The sequence below is a fragment of the Lissotriton vulgaris genome, chromosome 3_1, assembly GCF_964263255.1.
Source record: "Lissotriton vulgaris chromosome 3_1, aLisVul1.2, whole genome shotgun sequence".
Classification (NCBI taxonomy): Eukaryota; Metazoa; Chordata; class Amphibia; order Caudata; family Salamandridae; genus Lissotriton; species Lissotriton vulgaris.
The window spans coordinates 2,112,022,402-2,112,038,195 of NC_141689.1; the positions used below are offsets into that span (position 1 = coordinate 2,112,022,402).

The 15,794-nt window shown below is 43.9% G+C and overlaps 2 protein-coding genes across 2 annotated transcripts in view; both read left to right on the top strand.

The window, feature by feature from the left end:
* Positions 1–15,794, top strand: part of CORIN (corin, serine peptidase) — a 1,855,778-nt gene that overhangs the window by 360,038 nt on the left and 1,479,946 nt on the right. Inside the window, exon 3 of the mRNA XM_086962682.1 lies at positions 7,592–8,035. Within this exon, the coding sequence (XP_086818808.1) occupies positions 7,592–8,035 (444 nt within the window). The remainder of the gene's footprint in view (positions 1–7,591; positions 8,036–15,794) is intronic.
* LOC147728892 (uncharacterized) lies at positions 12,484–14,310 on the top strand. Its single transcript, XM_086962684.1, has 2 exons — positions 12,484–12,961; positions 13,283–14,310. The coding sequence occupies exons 1-2, from the start codon at positions 12,775–12,777 to the stop codon at positions 13,648–13,650; spliced, it is 555 nt and encodes a 184-aa protein (XP_086818810.1). The 5' UTR covers positions 12,484–12,774; the 3' UTR covers positions 13,651–14,310.

Genomic DNA, 15,794 nt, shown 5'->3' on the forward strand with positions numbered 1-15,794 from the left:
TCCAGCCGTATGTAGTTATCTAATTCTATATGTTTAAAATGTATATATGAGTTTATTTTCCTTTTTCATGTATGTAATATGACAGCCTTGAAAAAGTTCTTGGTGGGAACGAAACATGTTTGATGGGCTGAAGTGTCTGAATATTGCAAGATTATTAAAGAACTAAGAAATGCAGACTATGACAGAATTGCCTCTATACGCAGATGATGCCCTGTTCTTCATGTGTAACCCGTTGGCCTCAGGACCCCGTGTGCTCCAAATCGTGCAGATTTTTAGGGAGACTTTGGGGCTATGCGCTAACCAGTCCAAATCTATCCTGTTCCCCATCTGTGGCGCACAGATGAATCAGGCTTGGGCCTCGCAATTAATTGTCGCAGAGGCGGGCTGCAAGTACCTCGGGGTATACATCATGCAATGTCCCCCACGCTGCGTGGACGCATAATATAGCTCCCCTGCTCCCCGCCGTCCGAGAAGAGACGACGATTTGGTCCCACTTATTCCTTTCGCTAAACGGCAGGTCCGCAATTTTCAAAATGGTATCGCTGCCACCCATGTCTATCGGCTACAGAACTACCCATATCCTATTTCCCCGTCGTGGTTTCTCCTAATAAATGCGCTCCTGAATATGTTCCTTTGGCAAGGGGGCGTGATCCGGGTGGCGTTGGCGACGTGCATCCAAACCACGTACTGCGGTGGCATTGCAGCGGCCAACGTCCGGGCGTACTAATGGGCTTCGTACCTCCTGGTGATCAATGAATGGTGGTATGGTTCTCAGACGGATCCGGTATATGCGGTGGAGAGGCTCTTTATGGCGGATGCTCTGCTGCTCCATCTCCTATACAGTTGCTCGCCCTTAGAGGTGTTTCCCCCGGCCTGCCGGACAGTTCTTCTGATATGGAGGTGGGTGGTTCAGTCTATGGGGTGGTGGGCTATGTTGACCGGCGCTACTCCCCTCTGGCAGGGAACACATCTTTGGCCTGTCTGGGCACTTGAGAGGTTTCGCAGTTGGGATGATATTGAGATATCCACTCTTGGAGACATTATGCAGGGGTCCACACTTAAATCATTCCAAGGGCTGCAGGTGGATTTCGACCTTCACAAGACGCATTTTCATTGGTATCTGCAGCTCCGACACGCATTTCCCCCCTTGATACGACATCTTAAGTCATTGCCCGAGTTTCACCCACTGGAAGGTCGGTTGCTTATGGGAGACCTAGGGGCCCACAAAATCCGACAAATGTATCAAACCCTCACTGCACGCTTCAAGACCACTATACATCGGACCCGGGCGGCGTGGGAGGCGGACCTGCCCACCTTGATGGACGATGATTGGACCGAGGCGCTGGTGAGCCCCAGGTATGCCGCCGTCTCTCTCAGATATAGGCTTATGGAATTTAAATATCTCCATAGAATTTATTACACGTGTCTCCGCCTTTGGAAAATAGGGGCCACCCTCTCTTTCTCTGCTGCTTTTCTCCGCTGTGGCACGGACGAGGGGTCCTTCATACGCACGGTGTGGAGCTGCAGGGCATTGCAGCTCTTCTGGTCAGGCGTGTTGTCTTGCATGGGGAGGGTACTGGTATGGGACCTTCCCTCTGACCCTAGACTGACGCTCTTACACAGCACAGAAGACATTGGGGGGGGGTACAGATATAAACAACACCTTCTGTTCTTGGGCCTCACACTGGCTAAGCAAGACATTGCGCAGCATTGGAAGGCTTCATCTCCGCCCAGCATAACTCCTTGGAAAAAGGCCATAGATATGTGCATGTCAACTGAGATTGCGGTGTTTCAGGCAAGGGGCTGTCCGCAGAAGCATGGAAAGATTTGGGTTAGATGGGCCAGGTGCAGGGGTATCGACTTGTCATTAATGTCATTAATGGTGCAGCCAGGCACCCGCGACCCTATCGAGAGACTAGTAGTGAATTGCTTACCAGTTTAACGTGCCATTGCTCTACAGACGTAGATGGAAACTCTTTTGATGTGTCTACACTATGTTTTTATGGTGTGTAAGGTGCGCGTTTAGGGGGGGGAGGGGTGTTTTCTATGGTCTGATGTTTTGCAGATCTCGTGGGTTGGTAATGTTCAGGACCTAGAGTTTATATACTATGCTGTTCGAATGTATGTTCCTTGCAGGGCCCGGACAATTTGGTACTATGTAAAATCAAAATACATCTGTCCAACTATGACTCTGCAGACTGGGCTAAGTGCATCTGTTTCAGCACTTGATATTCAGTGGTAGCAGTCAGTGTTCTCAGGGTTGCAGTGTTGGGTTTTTGGAGCTCAGAGATTAACAGTCACACAAGAGCTCAACAAATGATTGTACAGCCCAGTTTTTTACTTTCAGAAAAGCAAGTGCTTTAATGCACACTAGAAGGGAATACTACACACCCAATATATGCATTGTACAATTTGTTGTTCCAAGCACGGAGATTGTGCTGCAGATCTATCCATTATCTGTCCCTGAATACCCCCTTTTCTGGTCAGAGCATTATTCCCCTGGGATTAAGGCAGCAGTGTGATTATGGATCAGATGTAGGTCGTCCCCTCGATTTTAAGTGGCAATCATACCCTTATAGTTAAATTATTCACTTTTGGCTTAGTTCAGTTGCTCAGTTCTTACCACCATTGGTGGACCAGTCTGTTTGGGCAGAGTCCTGGTTCCATCTTAATGCTCTCACTCACATGGGTATGTGCTAAACCCATGACGGGGACCGGAGTCTACTATCTGTCACTGAAGGTGTGCACCACTCCAGGTAACAGGACAAGACAGGTCCAAGACCTTATTCATGTCCAAACCAGTATGCAAGATACATGTAGTTAAGCACTCAGTGCAGATGAACAGGATGAACCTGACTGTGTACCATGCAGGTCGCATTCACATCCGAACATGTGTGCAATGCAGCTGAGGCCATTCTCGGATTTCCGGGCAACAATTCCACGTTGCACACATACCTTGCACACAGTTACCTATTGTTCCATATCATGTATTAACCTTTCATTTAGGTCCAAAACTGTTAAGCAGCAGTGCATTGTGTCCTAGCACTTGGAATTTTGCTTTTAAAAGTGAATACAGAGTCTCATAAATTCTAGCACTCAAAGCCAGAAATATGTAAGGAGTCATACATGACATGGGCCACTTGGTTAGCAAGCATAAAGAAGCTAGTTTGTCCTCTGTCAGGGGCAAAATGTCACCCCATCTTTTTGACTCGGTATTCAGGTGTATACAGATTTAAATTTGGACGAAGTGCACATAACTACAGATACTGTGATACATGTAAAAACATCAGGATTTGACATAACTTGAGATTATTCAAATACACCTCTAACTACTTGGATTTAACCTTTTTCGAACCAGCTGGAGTTTTATACAGTGGTGGGGTGGGAGATTTGTGAGACATAGAGAGGCAACCTGCAGTACCTTTATAAATGTGCCCCATGTGCAAGTAACACATGCAGGCTTTTTTGTTATTTTGCCTTTTTTGCCATTTCATTGTATCCATATTAAAAGCATTTAGAAATTCGTTCATATAAAGGTGTGACATCAGAATGTTTGCAGCGAAATCACTGCATACGTAGAAGCAGTATCAGGATATGAGAGCCGAAGCGAGCATGTCTTGCTATATTTCTATCACGCAGTTATTTCCGCATATGTTATGCAACATTTGTATTTTTAAAATTAATTTACATTTTCCACCGTGGTGCTTTAGATAAATTAGTTAAATATGTACATGTATTAACCCATTTCTACATTTTTTAAACACATATTCTCTAACAAATAACTAACACTATACTGTTTTCAATAATTCTGTAAACACATATTCCAAGCCATTGACTTAGCCAATGATTGTTTTGATTTGGAACTGTTGATCTCTTATATCGACTGAGGCCTGGAAACAGAAATCAACCTCTCACATTGTAAAAACAAAAATATGCCTTTGTCCCCTTAGTAGAATTTCTACTGCTGTAGGCTGCCTTGACTCTGCTGGTAGCTAGACTGTCTTTGAGGTCTGTTAAAAATATTAATAACTTCCCACTTCTAACTCAGCAGTATCAGTACAGGACAGCCTGACGTGGTGTTGAGCTGTCAGTTATGGGATACATCATAATCGCTCCATTACAGTGTCACTCAGTTATGATACTAAACTGTCAGTCAGTCAAAGTAACTTTATTCGGTCTAGATAAGAGCATAAAGGTACAGGAAGCATAAATAAATACACACTGCGATAGACACGAAAAATAAAAAACATTTCAGATACTATGACCATGAACCGCTTACATCGATAAGAACATGACAAAATCTCACGACACTGAAATTCTGACAGTCCTACTGCAAAACCATGCCTGCTTCTTATAAAATGTCATGCTAATTTTAAATTGGATTCCAGTTTTAGTACAAGTGATCAACACCAAAATTACGGATTGAATGTAATTTCGCATTTAACAGTCAAATCGCGAAGCAGAATTGTTCTGCATAGTTTAGTTTTGTAATTTTTGAGAAATTGAATAATTTATTGTGTTTACTTCATCTTTAGTGCTTTAATTATGTTCCCTTAAATACCTTGTCTGTGTCTCTCCGTTTCTCATTACTTGAGTTCAGCGGAAGGCTTTGTGTAAGCAAATAGAAAATACATGGAATGGTCGACGGAACGGCAGAGGATAGCGAATCAGTTTAAGTCCCTGCTGGTGACAACTCAGACGTTCCTTCACCTTCCTGATGGAGAAACACCAAGTGCCACTAGGCCGCATAATTGCAGCATCCTATGTTTACAGTGTCACCAAACAGAAACCTTTACATATGTGTATCTCATGTTAATAACATGACGTAATCAAATCAAAGACTGGTGTTTAATGTGAAATCAATGAAGAGAGAGTGCAAACTTCACAGGAAAAGCACCTTTCATAAAAAGGAAACATATTTTAGGAAAAGTAACATATCAATGACATTGTGGAAGCATGCATTATCATTTTAAAGAAAACTTTGGATTAATGTAATGGCGAGTAATGCTTTCTTCGCGGATTCCTCTTTAAGTAGAGGGCCAGTGTGATGTGTAATCATTCAGAGCTCATATTGTGATGCTGACGTTCCTCAGCAGTAGCCCCAGCCAGTTCTGTGGAGTTCCCTTCAGGAGCCTGCATGGACCTCTTCTTCACGTTCAAAGTACTATGCCTAAACTATAAGTGCTTGAATGGTCTGTCTTCGAAGCATTTCTAAAAGATGTGCCACACTGGATGGGCCCACCAACTAGCTACTTCATCAGGGCATGAGCGTTTACAGCATGGCACTTCCACTTTTGTGGGAAAGTGGCTGGGTGGTTTGCTGTCGTCGCACCCAGAATGTGGAGCAACTTAATATCCCCACAAAGCTATGCCAAACCCCATTTTTTGTTCGGATGTTATAGGCACAGAACCCGGTGTTTTGCTAGCTCCTGTGTGTAGGCATAAGCTCCAAATGGATAGAAAGTGCGCCTTACAAGTAGTCTAAAAAATAATGATTCTGCCAGCTTCTCAAGTGATGTAAGAAGAGTTTTCTATTGCCAAGAAAAGATGGTGTTGGGTTTAAGACCAAAAGCCAGAGGCATGCACTGTATAATCATTTATAATTGACAGCTGTAATGCAGTCACAAATCCACAGCGAACCCACCACAATGAATGCTGGCACGCCGGGTGCAGTATGTTGCCAGAGCTCCAACCACATTATCATTTCCATATTATGTACTGGGCAGTGTTAGTAGCAGAACAGATGCATTCATCTTTGCAGCTTGCCAGCACGTGTTTGTTTGTCCACAGCTCACTGCATATACTCCGTTAGCACTACAGCGCTTAACAGGAGCCCCCACTCGACTCCAGCATCCCAGAATGATAGGGATATAACACCCCGTACAAGAGGCCAGGAAAGTTAGGGACTGCACAATTTGTTTTCGAGTGCGCAGACTAATTTAAAATATTTCTAGAGCGCAACGTACACCTTGCGGTTTCTTGGCGCTAGGGGGATTGGCAACTGAGGGAGAGAGACCAGAAGAAAGGAAAGTGGGAGGTGTTTAGGGGGGTTTAAGAAGGGAAGGCCTGGCTGAAGAGGAACGTCTTCAGATCTCTACGAAAGGAGAGGTACTGAGTGGCAGAGCGGAGGTGGTCAGGGAGTGAGTTCCAAAAAGTTGGAGCCAGGGTGGAAAAGCTGGCCCCGCCCCACTTTTTACGTGTGAAGCGAGGGGTCTGAAGAAGGGACTTGGAAGAAGACCGAAGATCTCTTGCAGGTATATACGGGTGGATTAATGAGGAAATAAAAGCGGGGGCAGTGCCCTGGCGGGCCTGGAAGGCCATACAGCCAATCTTAAAATGGGAGCGTTCTTTTACAGGGAGCCAGTGAAGCTCCCTGAGAAGGGGGGTGGAATGTGATAACGAGGAAGGCCATACACCAGCCGGGCTGCCTGGTTTTGAATAATCTGGAGTCTACGCAGGCTGTACGCGGGGATGCCATGGTAGAGAGCGTTTGCGTAGTCCAATCGCGATATCACATGATGATCTTAAGTGCCTGGGGGGAGAAGAAGCGGGAAATAGTGCGGATAGTGCGGAGAGTGAGGAAACAAGAGGATACCACGGAGCTAATTTGTGAATGTAGAGTGAGCTGGCTGTTAATTTTAACACCGAGTGTTTTGACCGAGGTGGAAGGGGTAGGAGAGGGACCAAGAGAGGGGGGCTAAAAGAGAGATCTGCGGAAAACAACGGCCCAACTGCTGGGAATTTGTGCGCATGTGTGTTTTTGTGTGTGTTATGCGAAGGGACATTCTCCTGCGGCTGCATGTGGTAGAAACTGTTTTTAAATGAGAGATTACCAACCCATGAATATACCAGCAAATCATGTCTGCAAGCAAACTCAGTATTATAAGGGGGGGAACTACCACCACACACGTCCAAACTGAAGCCAGTAAGAATGTTGGATATTTGTGCTCCCCTTCCACTTTACATGCATGCTTCAGTCAAAAATAGCTTTATTTCGGTGAAGCCATAAAAGTCAATAAAATGCAATGCAATTATAAATAAAATAGAAGTGATGTAATACATAATACATTGATAATAAGGAAATATCACAACCACACAAAATCATTTAAAATATAGGTTAGACGGCATGTGCACTTTTTAAAAATACCATAACATCAGAACTTGATGAAATCAATAAACTCAAAGCTGGTGCATTACAAATTGTATAATCAAAGTACAAATCATGATAATTTCAGAGCAGATCTTCTCTTCGCCCAATCAGCCCCAAAATGTTTGCAAGTGCACAAGCACAGAGTGTGGAAGGGTCCGATCTCAGTATCCTCAGAGCGGTCAAATGGCTAGAGGTGCCCAGTTGTCTGCACACAGGTGCCAGCCAAGTGAAGCGCATCTGGACATTCAAATAGCACGTGTGGGACACTGAATTTGGTCCATACCTCAGTCTGATGCGTATTATACTTGTGGGATGTAATGAGTCATGCTATACACGCTGTTATCCCAATATGCCAGAGTAAAGAAGGGGACGCTGATGATGTTATTTGGCTGTGTGGATATGTAAGATGTATATTGACTATGAACGTATATTTCATTTTAGGTGTGATAAACAAAAATTGTTTTGAAGCAAACGAGAGCAACCTGTTGACCAGCAGAGGTGGTGTTGAACCATCTGACATTCCGTTTACAAACACATCTAAACATGGTTTAAAAGAGTTGACCACAAAGGAATCCAGGATACCTTCTCCTTCTTGGATCACCACATCACCTTCTACTGACAAAATACAAACAGACGTTACTAAAGCTGGGGACATTTTACCGCTACGATTGTTTACCCCAAGCATGGCCACAGAAAGTAGCCCAGCAGATGAAATATTAACCACAGAATCCAGCACTGATGATTCTTCATGGCCACTAACGAGTACACTTGAGGAAGACATCTGGGTCACGGACACAACCAACCAGCCACTGGACTGGACTTCATATCCACCGACAGTAACTCCTTTGAGCTCCACGGTTGGGATGGGAACGGACCGCAAAGAAGGTAGGCGCCTCTTCAAACCATGTGTCAAATGTGCATATTGAAAATAATAAATACAGCACATTGCTTATAATTATTTGTTCAGTGTAAAGTCCATTGTCTAGCCGTCTGGTCAACAAATTAGGCCACACTCTACATAAAGCTTCTGTGAGGGACATCAACATGTCCTGACTATTGTACAAGTGAATGTATTTCACGATTTTCATTTAAGCTAAGAGAATACCTTATTTGGAAGACAAGTGATAAAAGTTGTGGGTTAATTTACATTAAATTTGGGTGAAAATGTATGGGTTTGATTACCATATTCGAACTTACATAAATACCTACATACCTCATTTAGGAACTGAAGCAAAACACTGGTGACTTGGAGTATAGCTCAACAGTAGGCCTGAAATCTGCAATACAAATATTTCATAAGTAACTTCAAGGCAGTATACCATATTCACTTTGCTCATCAGATCAATGAATTTGGTCACCACATCAAGATACATAGAAATCATCCTTTCCTGTGCTTTCTTTTCTATTGCATAATCTTGATGTACATCCACATTTCCCCCTGGCTTCTTGTATAAAACCCTTCCTGTGTGTGATTTGTGGACGCTTTCTTGGCAAACTACTTTAAAAACAAGAGCACTGCAATGTTTTCTTGTATTCATGAATTTCCTTCATAATGTGGAAACATTTCCCTTCAAATTATGACAATGTTCTTAACTTTAAATACATCAATGTGTTGTATGTTTACGTATCTATCAATTCACTTCAGATATAAGTTTGCGAAGCAGCTTCATACAGCATGATCTAATTTGAAACAGGTCACATCTGTGTGCTATTAGTATGCAGGTACTTAGTAGCCTTTTTTTCTCATGTCTTCCATTGTATTGTGGTCATTATAGTCATGAATGACTCACATCTTGAGTGGTAATACCAGTGCAGACCTTGAGTCGGGCTCTGTGTCAGTAGCTTTTCTTATTTCTCCCGTTGTGATATTGTTCTTGTAGTCTTAAATGTTTCCCATTTACCTCATCCCTTTTATAGTATTTCAGTATTAATAGGTTCTATGGGCTAATTTCTAGGACGTTTTCCTCCTACTTGAGTTTGTTAGGAATTTAACTAATGTAAAAAAACAAATCTGAATACAATTTCTTATATATAGTGGCAGAGTATCAATGCTTTTGGAAAGCACGTCCTCCTGTGAGAAGCCAGCAGGCGCTAGAAGCCAATCAACTGAATGCAGAAAAAGGATTATTTGTTGCTACTCTGTTTGGATGAATTTAAAATTTTAAGTTGTAGCATTAAACGGCTGACAAGATATATGGTTATATACAATAAGGCACGTACAATATTTAAAGAAACATGAATTTAAATTACAAGGTCACTAGGGTAGTGATTGAAAACACAGTTTTAATCAATCATATATGGTATTTTATCCAAAAAGACACATACAATGTCATATCCACATGGTTATCATCAGAAAGGAAGTGCTATGTGAAAGATCAGTGCTCGTGTGATAGAAGATAGGAAAAGGGCAGAAAAGAAAGGCAATAATTGTTTTAAATAACTTTCAGTATATGAGGTTCAGTGTTAAGTAAGAAACAGTCTCTCATCACAATTCAGGACTACCCCTATACATACAGTAAGACGTGTTTTGTTTAGACTGTTATTTTCACAGTGTAATCTCTTCTGTTTTTCAAGTGTAGGGGGTCAAGAGAAGGGTGTGTGCCTATTCGGGGGCGTCGACGTTTCGACCCTAGTGCATAAGGGTTAATGTAGTCCTCGGCGGCGGGTCTTCTCCAGGACGGGGGCAAGGGGCATCTGAAAATAACCATGATACGATTAGATAAGAGTGGCCGTGTTAGATAGAATCTATCAACGGGTGGGTGCCTCAACCGATTCAAACTGCCTTACTGAATTCGAAATTCGAAATTCAAAATGGACACACCATGGGATCTGTCAGGTGAGTAACCAAGAGTTGATCAATCCTAAATTGGTTAAAATAAGTAATCCTGTAAATATATCAGGAGGCTGTGGGAACATTTCCCAGTACTGTGAATAAACATACAAAGGGACGATTTAGACATCACATTAGTAAAGTAGAAAATATTAATAACTGGGAGTAGCCAAGTGACTGATGATGACTCACCCATGGTTTGGAGAAACGGTGCGTGGGCGTGGTGTGATAGTAGTCATTAATAACATCAATCTGTTTAGAGAAGAGATGATTGAAGTAAATATGCTTGTAACTGTAAAAAAAAACGGCTAAAAATGGCCGGAATTGCAACCCCTCCATGTTCCCCAATACCTTTGTAAATCGTAGAAACTCAGATTAATAGAATGGCGTGCTGTGTCCGTCGGCCTCGCTGTAAGCGTGACAGTGCGGAGTTGTGTGTTATTAATCTCATCAATCTGTCAGAGAAGAGGAATGTGTAGAATCAGCCGATCGTATCCATCAGAGATGCGCGCTAACAGTAAATAAAAAAGGTCAATGCCCTTCTTGGTTACAAATACCTTAAGAGAATTCTGGAGCTTCTAAAACAGGCGAGCCGCATCCGTCAGCCTCGCTGCGAGAAAGAACAAGCTGCTGTTCCAACCGGTATTATCTATTCAACGTGCACGTACGGTAACTGGGCGCTTATGCGGTGGCGTGATGCGCTGGTCAAAGTTAAAGGGTGAAAAGACTAAAAAGACTAAACGTTAAGTAAGGCGCGGATGAATTTTTTTTTTCGTGAGCTCATCCGGATTATTTATATTGGAGTGCATGGCTACTACACGGGGAAAGAAAATTAGCCGCAACTGGACGCATGGATACTAAATTTTTTGGGGATATGTCTTCCCCTTGCCGTTCCTTGTATTCGATAATATTCCTGCAAGGAGGTTGCTAATATTTTATTGCTGACAGGCCGCACGGCTATTGCGCCCAACTCTTTTAAAAGTAACAGTGAGGGCGCTCTGCGGTGACCCTGGGTTTGCGGAAGGAGCATTATTAAACCTTCGGCTGATTGCGAGGGTCGGGTGTGTCTGGGGGTACGTAGGCGGGGGATGACGAGACTTTACATGTATCTGATGCAGCTATGATCCCCACATAGACTCGATGCCAACAGAGAGCCTTTGCCAGGGTAGCGCCCTGTGCGGAAATAAACTTGGCGCCCTCGCTGCTGGTGAAGGAAATGAGGAGAGAGGGCAAGGCCAAGGAAGAGAGGGAGGGCGAGGACAGGGGAATGAATGGACGGGGGTGGGATGGGAATGCGTGAAGGGTCGGGACAGAGCCGCGCATAGACAAGGAGGGGCAATAAACAAAGTGAGAGCAGAAGGGCACGACCCCAAACAGAGGGAGGGTGTACTGTGAAGGCAGTAATGAGAGTGGGGGAGAGAGAATATTTTGTTGTTTAAAAGGAAGGCCAGAGCGAGGGTTATATCAACAATGGAACACCGTGGTGAGAAGTGATACCATGGGAGGGCAAGAGGGAGACAGGAAAGCTGCGTGCCTGGGCTAAGTCCGTGGCATTGCACAGAAATAAAACGAGTTGTCGACTGAAAGCACAGTGCGCCCTGTAGGGATTCGGGCGGGGGGGGGTGTTTTTCGTGCTCTCCCCTTCCCATTGGCTGGAAGGTAAAATTCCAGCCAATGGGAATAGGAGAGGGTGGGACTTAAAAAAAGACCCAGAAACGCCCTGCATCGCGTCCTGATGGGGAAAGAGTAATTGACAACAATGTCTTCCAATGGCTAGCCTCCATTTATGGAGCTAGCCAATGGAAGAAGGGGCGGTTTCAAGTCCCCAATACTGAGATAACATTAAGTTTCGCCTGGCCGTAGCACTGCGATGAGCAGTGCTACGGCCAGGCGAAACCTAAAAAGCCAGTCTTGCTGTCTTTGTCAAGGGATGTTAACAGTTCAATGATCAGTGAGCATTTCATTATTTTACTATGCATGACCATTTCAGTGCATTACCACAATTATGATATTTTGTCTTTCAAGATTGAAATAACAGAACTACTGTCTCTGACATACGATCACTAATGAACAGTTCACAGCAATGAACACTTCATTACAAACATATTTCTTATTTTTGTACAAGCACTCAAACCCATAAACACAGAGGGTCCAAAAACACTTCCAATGAATACAAAATCCCAGCCATTTTAAAATCAGTTTTAGTACTCCCCAGGTCACTAATGGCCACATGTATGAAAAAAACAAATTGTGGTTACCAAATAGAGACTTTACCGAATTGCTATTTGGTAATCACAAAATCTAATGTATAACAAAAATCACAAAAAATAGCCAATTGGTAAAAAACACATTCACAATTAGCGATCGCCTAATTGTGATTCTCAGAATAGCGATTAGAAGTTAGGTAACCCCAAATTAGCAAATCTTGCATTTCTGTGCAGCATGATGACCTCACAATCAGGAAGTGAGGCATGCCCTTCTGTTGTCTGTGTACTGAGTGAGAGGAGGAGGCAGAATCCAGGAGCCCAGCACAAAGGAGTCTGTTTGTAGAGCTGAGCCTGAGCATGGCGTCTGGAGACAGGAGGAAGCACTGTACAAAAGAAAGCACAGATTTTGTGAGAAAGAGTTGAAAGTTCTGTTTGAGGAAGTGGTGAAGAGCCACAATAAATTATTTGGAAAACACTCACTCGATGGCTCGGAGTGTGAAGAAAGAAAAATATGGAAGGACATACAAACAAAAATCAATCCAACTGGGGTCCCGCAGCACCCCATTAAGAGGTTCATAAGCGTTGGTATGATCTGTGGAGCAGAGCAAAGAAAAAGGTTGCTTCAGGCTTACAGAGGTGAAGAAGACTGGGGAGGACCATCCAGCCAATCTGCATCTACACCTCTAGAGGACTTGCTGGAGTTGACCCTTCAGCCTGAAGCCGCCATTGGTGCCAGGCAGATTGACACCTCCGCACCACCCGGTACCACCCAAGGTAAGATGAATGCTAATTAACATTTGCATGGTAAATGTAATGAAAACACCATTTAGGGAGATGAGGCAGAAGGGTTCAAATACCACCCCAGTCCATATTTTTACATGCAACACTGGAATGCATTATGGTAGTAATAGTCGGAAAACAAAAGAGGGAAGGCAGGGAGGAAAGTCCCATTAGCATAGGTGCATTTAACTAAAACAAGCAAGTGCCGTTTAGACATTCTGTGTGATGCTAAATAGCTTTATTAGACCAAACAATGTTATATGTGGCATAAATGTAAATAACCATAAACTAAATGAGTACTGTTTAATGTCACAGATAGACCTGAACAAGAGCCAGACGAAAGTGAATACCATGACCCTGTAGAGACACCGGCACAGTCAGGAGATGACATCACAGTGGCCCCATCACATCCAACACCTCCACCTACAAGACGCAGGACCCCAGTGGCACCATTACCTGATTTTGAAATGGAAGGAGATGAGAGCCAACCTGATCTGCCCACAACGCAGACTGAGCATACACCCAACCCTAGAGCCCAGGTCCACATGCAGCGCTACAACAGAACCATTGGTAGGCGCAGGTCAATGGCACAAAGGCAATCTGAGGAAGGCGATGGATCATCTGTTTTCGATGTGGCCTGGAGACAGCTATGTTGTAGGACAGCATTATACAGCTCAATATAGCAGTGGTGGAATGACAGCGGGAAACTTCGGACAGCTTCAGGCTCATGACAGATGCCATAAGGAAACTGTGCAATGTAATGCAAGAAGACCATGTGTTCCACCACAGATGGCACCACCAATTACTTGGCCATTTAGATGGCTACACTAGGGCCATCAACCACCTGAGAAACACCACAGCTCTCCTATCTTGATGCACTCTGGCCAGGCAGGTAGAAATTACCCTTTGTAGCAATGACGTGGCCTGGGGTTTGAGTTATGCCACCAATGCTTTCGAGCATTTGTAAAGTGCTACAGTTGGTGGTAGTATTGTACTCGGTGGGGATAGTGAGGAGGCTTCAAGCCTTAGTAGCATTATGGCACCAGTGACAGAATGCAGAAGGTACAGTTCCAGACATAATTCTTCCTTAGAGGCTCATCAAGAGAGGGCCTAGAGCATGCAGACCGAGCCACTGGAGTGCGTGACAGCAGAAAATAGTGCGGCCTTGAGCCCTGAAATGCCATTTGGTGAGGTAACCTTTAGCATTCAGTTGTCAGGGCTGACAGTCAAGTTCTATGGCAATATTCTTTGGGTGTGACATATCTTTCTCACTATAATTATTTTGCTTTGAAAGTGTGCATGTACAATACCTGTGTCCTGGGAATAATAAATCACATTAGCAGTGAAACCATGTAGTGCATTGTCTCATCACTACCCAGCTTAAAAAAAGATCAGCGTTATTTCTGCACATCTGCTGCTTGACGAGGTTGACATGGCTCATCATCTTTGTCTGTATCTGTTAGGCCCAATGGTATGCCTCTGGAAGTTACAATTTTGTACAACATGGCATGAGTGGCCACAATTCTGCATCACATCCCAGGCCTGCACTGCAGTGCACCTCCACTTTTATGTAGGTAGTGGAACCTACTCTTCAGTAATCCAAGCATCCTCTCTATCAAATGTGTGTATTTTTGTGTGCAGAATTGTATCGCTGTTCACTTGGAGTAGCTGGGGTGAATATGAAGGAGCGCACAGCATGTGTGCTGTCACCCACAGGGGAAAAGGCAATAGATTACTCACTGTAATGTTTCTCCTTATCTAGAGAGTCTGCCAGACTGTGATGCATACATTTACCTAGCAAGTATTCTTTGCGTAATTCACCCCATAGGAGACGTGTATGTATGCTGCTGTGTCTGAAGATGAATGAATCATGCGTACTACCTGGAAACCTTGCCACTATGTCAGTTATCATGAGGCATTGCATATGACTTGGATGTCCTGTTCCTGTAAACGTACTCATTAACTGAGGGGAACATGGAGCTACACGCGTTCCATCAATGCACCCAATTACATGGGGGAAATGGGCTAGGTGGTAAAAATCAAATTTGGATTGCTGCAATTCCAGTGGTGTTGTGGTAAATCATAGGTACTGGTGTATCCTCTGCAACATTGCATCCAGGATCACATTGAAAAAGCATGAGAGCTCACTTTGGGGGCCCCCTCCTGCTGTAGCTATTACTCCCGTAGTTCCCTGAAGCTAGGAGGTGCAGTGAACATAGAACCTGCACATGTGTGAGAATGGCATTGGGCCTGCGTGTCTGACGCTGCAGTTGTAAATGTAGTTCGGCTAGCAGATCTAAGATCAAGGCTGAATTTAATCTAGATATATCATAGATTTCTTCCTCTGTCTGCCCAAGCAATGTGATGCGTGCTCTGATAATGCAATCTTGTCTCTTCCTCCTTCTCTGTGCTCCTGCTTGTATTCTACACCTTTTTGCTGTGACGTACAGTGCTGCCATTGTGAAACATTCTGAGGCACTCTGGACCTCTTAAAATAGTTTGCAACTGGTTACCACCTGAATGGATTTGGTGGTAATTTGCACGTGCAAAATAGCAAATTATGGCTCTGTCCTCCCCCATTGCTGCCCCCCAATACTCTTCAACACTTTCTGTGGTGCCCCAATACAGCCTCATGGGCCAGTAAGTCTTATATTTTAATTTTGTTTATTTTTTTCCAATATTGATGTGCCAGCTGTGGCCAAGCTTCTGCTCATGTGATTTCCCTACGCTTCTGGATACCTATGAATCGTGTTGTCCTGTCCAAGTGGCGTGCTCAGGTTTTATGGTCACAAACACCCCTCCGCTGCACACGGGCTGTGGATGCCAG